This window comes from Somniosus microcephalus, unplaced genomic scaffold, assembly GCF_052327205.1.
Source record: "Somniosus microcephalus isolate GS21.2 unplaced genomic scaffold, FLI_Smic_1.0 unresolved_chr1, whole genome shotgun sequence".
NCBI classification, from domain to species: Eukaryota; Metazoa; Chordata; class Chondrichthyes; order Squaliformes; family Somniosidae; genus Somniosus; species Somniosus microcephalus.
In genome coordinates this window covers 118,323,483-118,336,069 of record NW_028225179.1, presented here as the reverse complement: position 1 = coordinate 118,336,069, position 12,587 = coordinate 118,323,483, and the positions used below count along the sequence as shown (strand labels likewise).

Sequence of the window (12,587 nt, the reverse complement as noted above, 5' to 3'; positions counted from 1 at the left end):
ATATACACACACATAGCTCGCACACATATGCATAGATATATACACACAAATATACAACATGAATTTTATGATAGGACGTTCCTGTTGTGCTCATTCATACTGCAGCTATAAGGCAATTGCAGGCAAACAAAGCCTAGCCAAAGTCCAGCACCAGATCCCCAGAGCAGGATATGAGGCTTATTGCTTAATGCCCACGTAAACCAATGAGAATACACTAAAGCTTTAAGCTGAGTAGCAACGGGACTGGGTGGATTTGAACCTTGCATTTTCACCTCTAGGACTTGGCCTCGAGTCCAGCCCAGACTATGAGGTGAAAGCTAACCATTTGAAATGAGTCTGAACAGTCTCCGCCCAGTTCCCAGGTGGCAGTACTTCACAGCATGAATGGCCGTAATGTGGAAAACACATAACTTAAAGCTGGCTTGGCAAGTATTGGAAGCATTTCAACCCAAGGCTGTTCATGTCAATCTGCAGCACACCCTACTCCTCAGCCACGTACATTCAAAGAGCCAAACCAATTTAGAGAGATTGAGAAGGGAGAAATGCAAGGTAATGAGAGACAGAAACCAAAAAGGAGTTTGACATGTGTTTTCTTGCCCTACAGCATGCGTTGCTCCCCTGTGATGTTTGCATGACCTCCATTCTGTCACAAGTTGAAGCCTTTCATTCTCTGTGCTGTGTCTTCTCATGTGTTTGTGGTCCAAGCTACGGTGCCCCCGGAGATGCCAAAACTCGGTGTATCCCACAGGGGCTTGCAGACACTTCGGGGGTCAATTTTAACTGAACACGCTGGGCAGGAACCCACGGGATCGTGTAGAATACCAGTTTTACAGCCTGCCCGCTATTACGCTCCGCTGACTGCGGGCAGGGTCTAAAATCAATGTTCGGTTAATGTTGACCCCCTTCATTTTTTGGAGGGAGGGCACCACATCTTCAAATTTACCCAATCACGGGCAGGACAGTGCGGATTGTCGGCGCACAAGGACACAGGATGTGGTAGCAAGGATGCGAACTTGCGTCGACAAGTTCTACCCCGCAAGCTGACCGTTTTGGCCATGCTATTCGGAGAGGGGTTTTGGGGGGTAGCGGGGGGGAAATGTTGAGCAAAGGTTGGGTAGTTGAGCACGGGCGGGGGCGGGTGGGACGAGTTGTTAAAATGGTCGGCACCATTCCTAAGGAAGCAGCCTCGCCTGCATCCCAGAGTGGCATTGGTGGAGCAGGGCAACCCGCTTTGCTTCGTCCTCTTAACCGTCGGCGGTGACGCTTGGTAGCCGAGGTGGTGGTAGACTGAGAGCCCCATCCCACATGAGAAGTTGTTCGGGGTTTGTTTTTGTCAGCTTCCTAGGCATGGGGCGAGTCCCGCACGCATGGCAACCCCGGAGCATGTTGCCCTCTGCCAGTCGGTTGCAACGCCAGGCACTAGAGCAGGTCCCTTGAACCCATTGCTTCCCAGTGCAAAATATAGAGTGAGGCACCATCCAAAAGGGCAATAGAAAGCAGTGTAGGCAAATAAAGAATGGGGAAACCCATATAGGGGTGTCACTATAGATCCCCCAATAACACTCCTTTGCATTTAGCGCAGAATGGAGACTAGGTTTTTAAAAAAATAGTATTTATCAGAGGGTAGGGAGACATGGGGTTCGCGATTGATTTTAACCCCTCGACTACATCGATCGGTCAGGGAGGGGGGTCTATCTATTCTAAAGCGTCTGTGGGCCTGCCCAGTTAACCCCGCAACTGGTACAGAGTCTCTGCGGCCCATCTAAAAGGGTCTGCACATGCTGATTGGGTGAGGGGGGGGTGGATTTCACGCACGCTCTCCGTTCAAGTCGATGCCCGCTTGGAGTCCGTTGGTGTGTCATTGGCGTAATATGCAGGGGGGGGGGAGCGAGGAGGAGGAAAGGGGGAGGGCTATTAGACATTCGTTGAATTGGGCTCGACACTCGAAGCAGGCCCCGCCCGTCGCCATAACGATTCAAGACATTAATTAAGAACAATGGTCCCGAAGCCTAGGCCACCATGGAGGAGCACACTGCACTGGGATGTGAAAGCGGAGATGTTGTAGATTGTTGGTAGATTTGATTCCCGATGCTTTGAAATGTCCTCGTACCCTGGAATCATCCAACCACAATCCTGCGGCGAGCACACCTCATCATTCTGATTGGAGACTATTAAAATCTAACTATCCAATCAGACTATCTGTATTTTAAAACCTACCCCTCCTCTTTTCTTCACCACTTTTATATTAAAAAAAACCCCCACTTATTTTCCTTTTGTAATAAGACGTATCAACCATTGCCATGGTGGCAGAGGCCGACTGAGTCAGGCTGTTCCCCCTACATGTAACAAAGAAGGTATTTTTCCTCTTCTTTGACCTCGCCTTCTCCCCACCGCTCACCTTTTCCACCCCCAGCTTAGCATGGCCTTCTCACAGGCCTCAACACATTATTCCACATTTCTGATGTGCAGCCCATGTGTGAAAACCTGAGCCCTGCGGGTGTCGACTACAATTCTTTCCACTTGCAGTGCAACAGTTTTGTGAGGCGGCTTGGCAAGATGGTCCTAGGACATTGTCAATTTTCCATTCCACAAATTGGACACTTTGAAGACTTTTTCTTTATATTATGTGATTAGATGACCAAATTGGGATTCTTAATATATATATATTCTTTCCAATTCTTTAATGCCCCACTGCCCCCTGTTATAAATTGGCTTCCTCTCTCACATTGTTTTGAGGGCTTTGCTTGGCTGCTCCAGGGTACAGAGGGGTTCGCCCTCTTTGGCGACGGATGCTGTGGCTTTAACGCGGATTTCTTCCCTTTTTATATTTTTTTTGTTTTGTTTAGGAGAGGCAGCTCTCAACGATGGGGGCCACCAACTCCCGGCTGATGAGCACCCTGACTCACATGAAAGACCGGTGCAGCGGGACCCAGCTGAACGGCGTGATGTCGTCGCACCCTCCGCCGCGCCTGCAGATCACGGAGAACGGCGAATTCCGTAACGCCAGTGGCCACTGACGCGAGGGGAAAATGGGGGCGGCGGCGGTGGGGTGGGTGGAAGCAAGATCGGGTGCAAGACATCTCCCCCCACCTACCACCCCTTCACTTCGTCTCTCTCCTCTCCCTGCCCCCCACCCCCCACTTCCCCCTCCGCCCCCCTCAAGCACAGGCCTGCGGTGGGATAGAGCTGGCGAGCCGGTGGAATGAAAACCGATTCTAACTATTAACAATTATTTTATATCCTGTTGTCATTCATGCACGAACACTCCCGAGTCCCAAGGCTGTGGATAATGCCCGGATCTTGATGCACTTATAAGTGGTATATTTTTCATTGCACTTTTCTACTTGTGCCGTGTTTAAATGGCCTATTGTGTGAGAAAGAAAAGGAAAAAGTTTGAGATATAAATATATATATATAATATATATATAATATATATAAATAAATATAATGGGAAAAATGTACAGTACATAAACATCTCCATGGTTACGTGGAGAGTGGGTTCGACTGAAACCTCATTTGTAAGGCTGTTAATTTCTTTCCCAGCTAACGCGTGCGTTTGGTGTATCTCGGATAGCGGACGGTCCCAGCAGATCTTGACATGTTGCTCCAGTTCACCAGGAAGGAAGTGTGTGCGGGCGTGTGCATTTCCCCACTCCCTCCCTCACCCACCCGCCTCAGAGTATTTGCGTCGTTTTCTCCAGTGCCAGTCAGGCTCTTTGATGCGCTATCAATTACTCATAAAAGACTGAGAGTTAGAAGAGTAACCAAAGGCTTTTATTAACAACAGAATGGAGGTCTGCCTCGCGTGGTCGACCGGTCCATGATACTAAGGGCTGGGGAGCAGTCACCTTTATACTAGGACCTGTGGGAGGAGTCAGCCGAGGCATGTCCAGGCATGTACACAGTGGAATACAAACAGGACAAACAGGAATACAAACAGTGGTTTACCACACTCTTGAAGTAATCCGTCTTGTGAAATTCATGTGTATCTCGAATATCTGCCGTAAGGGAGCAGACCAGACCTCACCTGGTGGATTGATGGATAACCGAGAGTTATATTTAATCTGACAACCGGAGAGTACACTGGTGCATAACAGGTTCATTTGAAATTCCTCGCTTTTATTAATTTCTTTTTAAAAGAACGAACGAACTTGCATTTATACAGCGCCTCTCACAACGCCTTGCAGCTTTTGAAGTGTCGTAATGTAGAAAACACAGCAGCCAATTTGCGCACAGCAAGCTCCCAGAAATATTCATGTGATAATGACCGGATCATCTGTTTTTTTAATGACGTTAGTTATGGGATAAATATTGGCCAGGACATCAGGGGAACTCCACTGTTCTGCTTTGAAATAGTGGCCATGGGATCTTTTACGTCCACCTGAGAGGGCAGACGGCACCTCAGTTTAACATCTCATCCGAAAGACTGCACCTCCGTCAGTGCGACACTCCCTCAGTACTGCACTGGGAATGTCAGCCTAGATTATGTGCTCCAGTCTTGGGGTGGGATTTGAACCCACAACCTTCTGACTCAGAGGCGAGAGTACTATCACTGAGCCACAGCTGACACCATATTTTAGATGGAGATGTCTCCAGTAAAATAATTGAGGGAGGAGTTTTGGCTGAATACTTGGTCAGTCAGACTAGGAGCACAACTCCTGCTGGTCTCAAACTAGAAGCCACAACTCCTGCTGGCCTCAAACTGGAAGTCCAACATCTGGGTTCTTAAACTAGTAGCCCCGACTCCTTCTGGTCTCAAACCAGGATCCCAATTCCTGCTGATCTCTGTAACTCAAAGCCCCACTCCTGCTGGTTTCAAGCTAGAAGCCAACTCCTGCTGGTCTCAAACTAGGAAATCCCAACTCCTGCTGGTCTCAAATTAGGAGCCCAACTCTTGCTGGTCTCAAACCAGTATCCCAATTCCTGCTGATCTCTGCAACTCATAGCCCCACTCCTGCTGGTCTCAAGCTAGAAGCCCATCTCTTGGTGATATCTGCAACTAGAAGCCCAACTCTTACTGGTCTCTCAAACTACAAGCCCATCTGCTGTTGATCTCAAACTACAAGCCCAACTCCTGCTGGTATCAAACACAGAAATTCCAACTTCTGCTGGTCTCAAACTAGGAGCGGTTGTTCTTTGAAGCTAGAATTTCAACTCCTGCTGGTCTCTCAAACTAGAAGTCCAACTCCTGCTGGTATCTCAAACTAGAAGCCCCAAATCCTGCTGGTATCTCAAACTAGGAGCCCAACTCATTTTTGTTTCAAACAAGAAGCCCAACTTCTGCTGGTCTCTCAATCTAGAAGCCCAACTCTTGCTGGTCTCTGCAACTAGAAGCCGAACTCCTGCTGAGGTCTCAAACTAGAATCCGAACTCCTGCTGGTCTGTCCAACTAGGAGCCCAATTCTACTGGTCTCAGGATAAAAGCCCCGACTCCTGCTGTTCTCTCAGACCCGAAGCCCTGACTCCTGTTGATTTCCAAGACCCGAAGTCCCGACTCATGTTGGTATCCAGGACACATAGCCCCCATACCTGTAGGTCGCCTGGGCCCAAAGCCCTGACTCCTGCTGGTCTCTTGGACCCGAAGCCCCGACTCTTGTTGGTTTCCTGGACCCGAAGCCCCAACTCATACTGGTCTCTTGGACCCGAAGCCCCAACTCATACTGGTCTCTTGGACCTGAAGCCCGGACTCCTGCTGGTCTCTTGGACCCGAGACCCCGACTCCTGCTGGTCTCTTGGACCCGAGGCCCCGACTCCTGCTGGTCTCTTGGACCCAAAGCCCCGACTCATGCTGGTCTCTTGGACCCGAAGCCCCGACCCCTGCTGGTCTCTTGGACCCGAGGCCCTGACTCCTGCTGGTCTCTTGGACCCGAGGCCCTGACTCCTGCTGGTCTCTTGGACCCGAAGCCCTGACGCCTGTTGGTCTCCTGGACCCGAAGCCCCGACTCCTGCTGGTCTGCTGGATTTTAGGCTAAATATGAGAGCTGGATGAATAGTAAATTCTACCAGGTACCTCCCACCCACAAATGAGCTTTCAGAGCCTGTGGAAAGTCAGTTAAAATCACTGAGCTTGATTTACTGGGTTTATGCAAAACAAAACCACGATTTCCACCAGTTTTCCGTATCCCAGAAAGATTCACCAAGATAATGATGCAGATAATCGGGAGGGGGGATGGGAATGGTGCAGATAATCGGGGTGGGGGGTGCAGATAATCAGGGCGGTGGGAATGCTGCAGATAATCGGGAAGGGGTGGGAATGTGCAGATAATCGGGGCGGGATTGGTCAGTTAATGGGGGGGACCTACAGATGGTCGGGGGGATAATGCGGATAATCGGGAGGGGGTGTGGGAATGGTGCAGACAATCGGGGCAATGAAGTTGCTAATCCGGGAGGGGGAGTGATCAGATAATGGGGGAGCGGAATGGTGCTGATGATTAGTTTGTTTCTCTGTCTTGTGATGAAGAAAGAAAGACTTGCATTTATACAGCACATGTCACAACCGCAGGACGTTCCAAAGCACTTTACAACCAATGAAGTACTTTTTGAAGTGTAGTCACTGTTGTAATGTAGGAAATGTGGCAGACAAATTACGCACAGCAAGAGCCCACGGACAGCAATGCGCTAATGACCAGGTAATCTGTTTAATGATGTTGGTTGAGGAGATAATATAGGCTCGGAGACCGCGGCGAATTCTCCTGCTCTTCTTTGAACAGTGGCTGTGGGACCTTTTACATCCACCCGAGAGGGCAGACGGGACCTCGGTTTAACGTCTCATCTGAAGGATGACACCCCCAACAGCGCCGCACTCCCTCAGTTCCGCACTGAAATGTCAGCCTGGATTTTGTGCTCAAGTCTCTGAAGTGGGATTTGAACCCACGACCTTCTGACTCGGAGGCAAGAGTGCTACCCACTGAACATGGAGTGTTAGTTCTTAAGGTCTTCAATAAACTCATCGCCATCAGTGGTTTTAGCCTCTGCCCTTTGGTGCTACTGAATGGTGCTGCATGCACAAAATTCAAGGCGTTTTTCTCTCTTATATTGGTCATGCCAGTCCAGGTCACTCAGTGTCCTTGAGTTGCCTTGTAATGGATAACGAGATGTTTGACCCCTCTCCGCTTCACTGTCTGATTTTATAATTTTCCTAGCCGGTTGGCTATGCTGTTTCCCTCCTTTCCTGATGGCATGGAAGTACATGTGCCTCCCACAGCCTCACCCAAGTGGCCATTCCTCGTGTTCAGGTCTTTGGATGATTGAGTGTCAACAGGCTAATTAAGGAGGTCCAAGACTGATTGTGCCCTCACCCAGTACCCAATCCAGCATTAAGCCAGGGCCCTGCGCCTAACTGCGGCACTCTGACCACTGCCCCAACAGCGCATCCAAGCTGACTCCCCCTCTTGGGTTGGATGGCTGGCTGCTATCTTGAAAATGTTGCTGGGCCTTTCGAGGGAGCTCGTCCTCTTATTTTCATGTCCACACGTCTTTATTTCATCCTGTGCCACAGTAGAAAATAAAATGGCCTCCTCCGCAGAGTGGGGGCTGGGTCTTTCACGGGTTAGTGCAATGCATTGGCTTGGGGTCAGCACAAAGTCCCGATCACTTACAAAATGTAAACCGTGCCACCACAGGTGATCATTTTGATAGAGGGATAATTATAAGAACAGGAGGAGGTCATTCAGCCCCTCGAGCCTGCCCCGCCATTCAGATCATGGCTGATCTGTATCTCAACCCCATCCACCCGCCTTGCTTCCATATCCTTTAATACCCTTACCGAACAAAAATCTACCAATCTCAGTTTTGAAATTTTGAATTGACCCCCCGCCTCAACAGATTTTTGGGGGCGAGCGTTCCAGATCTCCACTACCCTTTGTGTGAATAGGTGCGTCCTGACATCACCCCTGAATAGCCTAGTGCTAATTTTAAGGTTACTCCCCCTTATTCTGGACTCCTGCACTAGTTTCTCTTTGTCTGCCCTATCAAATCCTTTAATTATCTTAAACACCTCAATTAGATCACCCCTTAATCTTCTATACTCAAGGACACTAGGCTAGAGGCAACGGCGCCAAGAGCAGCCCTTTCTAAACCTTCAGACCCAAGAAATTTAAGCAGCACAAATCAATGAATAAGAAATATCATTGCCAATAACTCTCGAGTTGCCCTTGGTTTCCAGGGCCGGATTGACAAGACTCAGGGTGGGTGTGAGGGGGGGCACATGTTGGACATCCCCCACCGTAAGTGACCACAGTTTGAACACCACTGGCGTTGGGTTTTATTCACAGCTTAAATTGCACCGTTGAACACAAGGACCTTCTGGGGTTAACACAAGCCTAGTGACTGCAGCATAACTCTGTGTCTTTAAGCAAATGTTTACATATTAAAATAACATTCAGCTTCATATTTCAATACGTTTTGCACAGACACTGGGTTAATGCAGAATAACAGATAAAGAGCGAACTTGCATTTACGTAGCACCTTTCACGGCCTCAGGACATCCCAAAGTGCTCCGCAGACAAGGAACTACTCTTGAAATGTAGCCACTGTTGTAATGTTGGGAAACGCGGCAGCTAATTAGCGCACAGCAAGGTCCCACACACAGCAATGATCAGATTTTTTTTTGTAATATTGGTTGAGGGATAAATAGTAGCCAGGACACCGGGGAGAAAGAACTCTGCTGTTCTTCTTTGAAATAGTGCCATGGGATCTATTTACATTTACCCGAGAAGGGCCTTGGTTTAAAGTCACATTTGAAAGACGGCACCTCCCTCAGCACCCTACTGGGAGTGCCAGCTTAGATTTACATGCTCAAATCTCTGGAGTGGGACTTGAACCCATGACCTTTTGACTAAGAGGCGAGAGTGCTACCTACTGAACCACAGCTGGCACCATGAGAGGAGGATAATTTGAAGTCCCTTTATCGGGGGGTTGCTTGGTGTTACAACCCAATGGCACAATGGGTTGGTGTAATGCCCAGTGTGGTACTGAGCCAGGGAGCCTCAAGAATCGATCCCGGGGGTGGTGGTGGTGGTGGTGGTGGGAGGGGAGACTGCGGAGATGGCTCTGCTCAGTAGGTGTAGCGACATTAATTGTGCATTAAAAAAGAGCATGATTACGATGCAATTCTATATTAGTGTCCACAATAACTTACTCCCACCCCATGAACCCCCAAAAAGAAAAGGTCACGGGTTCAATTCCTGGCCAACAACAACGTGCATTTATAGAGTGCCTTTAACGTAGTAAAATGTCCCAAAGCTCTTCACAGCAGCGTAACCAGCCAAAAATTGACCAAGCCAATGAAGGAGATATTAGGACAGGTGACCAAAAGCTTGGCCAAAGAGGTAGGTTTTCAGGGGCGTCTTAGAGGAGGAGAGAGAGGCGGAGAGGTTTAAGGAGGGAGTTCCAGAACTGAAGGCGCCAATGGTGAGACGAAGAAAATCAGGGATGCACACGAGGCCAGAATTGGAGGCGTGGAGGGATGTAGGGCTGCTAGGAGTTTACAGAGATAGTGAGGGGCGAGGCCACGGAGTGGGACTGGGAGCCAATGTAGGTCTGAGCACAGTGGGTGATGGGTGAATGGGACTTGGTGCAAGTCAGGATACGGGCAGCAGAGTTCTGGAGGAGCTCAAGTTTACATCTGCTGACGACGTAACTACAGGGAAAGTTTAATCTGAAGTGAATTACTGGGAAATAACATGTGTTACCTAGAAAGAAGGGAGCATCAAGGATTCTCATGACATTCTTGTCCCATTCACCACCTCACCTCACTCAGTGATGCCGATTGTATAAAGGAATGTAAAAGGAAGGAATAAAGAAAGAACTCGCATTAATACAATACGTATCATAGCCTCAGGATGTCCCAAAGCGCTTCACAGCTAATAAAGTACTTTTGAAGTGTAGTCACTGTTGTAATGTAGGAAACATCGCAGCCAATTTGTGCACAGCAAGATCTCACAAACAGCAATGTGTAAAATGACCAGGCTGTAAGAACATAAGAAACAGTATCAGGAGTAGGCCATAGGGGTGCCGATCAACCGGACTGCTTTGTCCTGGTTGGTGTCAAGATTCTTGAGTGTTGTTGCAGCTCCACCTATCCAGGCAAGTAGAGAGAATTCCATCACACTCCTGACTTGTGCCTTGGTGGTGATGGAGAGGTTTTGAGGAGTCAAGGAGGTAAGCCACTCATCCTAGAATAACCAGCCTCTGACCTGCTCTCTTAGCCATGGCATAAGAACATAAGAAATAGGAGCAGGAATAGGACATACGTCCCCTCGAACCTGCTCCACCATTCATGGCTAATCATCTATCTCAACTCCACTTTCCCGCTCTATCCCCATCTCCTTTAATTCCCTTAGTGTCAAAAAATCTATCGATCTCAGCCTTGAATATACTCAATGACTGAGCATCCACAGCCCTCTGGGGTAGAGAATTCCAAAGATTCTGAGTGAAGAAATTTCTCCTCATCTCAGCCCTAAATGGCTGACCCCTTATCCTGAGACTATGAGCCCGAGTTCTAGCCTCTCAGCATCTACCCTATCAAGTCCTCTAAGAATTTTACACATTTCAATGAGATCACCTCTCATTCTTCTAAACTCCAGAGAATATAGGCCCATTCTACTCAATCTCTCCTCATAGGACAATCTAGTGAACCTTCATTGCACCCCCTCTAAGGCAAGTATATCCTTCCTTAGGTAAGACGACCAAAACTGTGCACAGTATGGCTGCTGGCTGGCCTATCAGAACCTTAGGACCACCCAGTAAAATGTTGTCAGGAGGTTACCAACCAGAGGACACAGGTTTAAGATAATTGCCAAAAGAATCAGAGGGAAGATGAGATGATTTTTTTTAACGCAGCGAGTCGTTATGATCTGGAATGCACTACCTGAAAGATTCAATAGTAACTTTCAAAAGCGATTGGGTATACAAGTATATATTTGCAAGGCTATGGGGAAAGGGCAGGGGAGTGGGACTCATTCGATAGCTCTTTCATAGAGCCGGCACAGGCACGATGGGCTGAATGACTTCCTTTCTGTGCTGTAAGATTCTTTGATTCGGGACTGTTCTTCTCTCAGGCAGGCAGATTGTCGTGACTGTGCAGTGTGATTACTCTGGGTAGTTCTGCGGTGGAATATAGCGCACATAACACGATCGTATGGTATCACCCAACCCGCTGTTTTAATGCAAGCGATACCCAAAGGCATAAATTTGGCGTTTTATTTTGCAGAATCGTGCGTGCGATCCCTCAAAATGCCGGCATGTATCCCATTAAATCCCAGAATCCCGTGAAATCCCGTACCCAGAACTGAATGCATTTATATATCGATTTCAAAACCTCAGGACGTCCTAAAGTGCTTCACTATCCAACCTACACATGGAAATGGCGATGGGGCGGAGGGGGGCAGAGCTGGGGATCCTGGAAGATCTCCCTCCCATCTGCCCTACCTGTTCCCGCTTCCCAGGGCTGCCATTTAATGGGAAGGTGACAGTATCACCCAGGGTTACCACAGTGGAGGACGAGGGCATTTTAGCAGCCTTCCATCCCTCTGTTGCGGCTGCCAATGGCTTTCCCGCAAAGGCTTCGGTCTCTGCCGGGGGGGCCTACAAGACTGTAGCTCCGTCAGCCTTTGAGGCACTTTCGCCCCTTTAACCACCTTCCCGCTTCTTCGGGGCGTGACCGCACCACCAGCACTTCTCTCTTGGCAACGAGAATCTGCCTGGGACCCCACTGCATGCGTTCGATGAACCCCAATCCAGGGCAATGGGGTCAGGGTGTTGTGTTTATATAGGATATTGTCATGCATCCTTATTGCCATTATGGGGAGGTATTTAAGGATATTGTCATACATCCTTTACCTCTAATACCAGTTTGAGCACTAGGAAACACTGAAAACATCTGGCTAATACTCTTTATTAAGTCAAGTCAATGATATAATAAAGCGCATCTCCTTACATGCAGCGTATGTGAGAAATAGGTACCAATCCTCACGTACCAAGGACTCCTCGAGTTCTCTGATCCATGGAGTCTTATCTCTTCCCAGTACATTTATAATACAAACCCTATTCATAGCTGATTAATCCCTACAGTCTCCTTGATTGTTTCACTAAATACCCACTATATTTCTTATCTCTTCTCATGGACGGTTATTGAGGTGGGGGTAATGTTAACCTACCTCGCCGGGTGGGAATCCCACGGGATCGGATGGAACGCTAATTTTATGCCTCGCTCGATATTGCTTTCCACTGACTTCACTGGAGAGTAAAATAGGGTGGGGAGTAAAGCCAGCGCTGCCCCTGATCCCGTGAGTTTCCTGACAAGTGGGTTTGGTTAAAATTTCCCTCTATGTCTCCTCTACTCCAGGCCTGACCTTGTATAGTCATTACAACTACTGCAGAATCAATCTTTAATATGTGAATTATTATATATTTGGCATTAACAAAAGCTTACAATGGCCATTCTACCGGGTACACCTATACTTACACAGGGTTATGTCAGAATCGGAGTGGGGTGGGGGGCCGGAAGTCCTGCCCCAGCGGAGCTTCACCCAAGGAAGGAGAAACACATCCCTCCCCCACCGCCACTTTCAAAACAATGAGGAAAT

At 48.4% G+C, this 12,587-nt stretch overlaps 1 protein-coding gene across 4 annotated transcripts in view; it reads left to right on the top strand.

Annotated features, from left to right (window-relative positions):
- Positions 1-12,587, top strand: part of LOC147095740 (ras/Rap GTPase-activating protein SynGAP-like) — a 756,836-nt gene that overhangs the window by 717,267 nt on the left and 26,982 nt on the right. For 2 of the 4 annotated variants that reach the window (XR_015074821.1, XR_015074822.1), the window contains one exon: positions 2,847-2,935. The exons of 1 other annotated variant lie outside the window; for it this stretch is intronic. Coding sequence is in view for 1 of the 3 variants with exons in the window: in XM_085974794.1 (XP_085830920.1) it covers positions 2,847-3,017 (171 nt within the window). In the remaining 2 variants the exon portion in view is untranslated. Of the gene's footprint in view, positions 1-2,846; positions 3,511-12,587 lie in introns of those variants that run through there. One more of the 4 variants, XM_085974794.1, reaches the window with a different exon arrangement.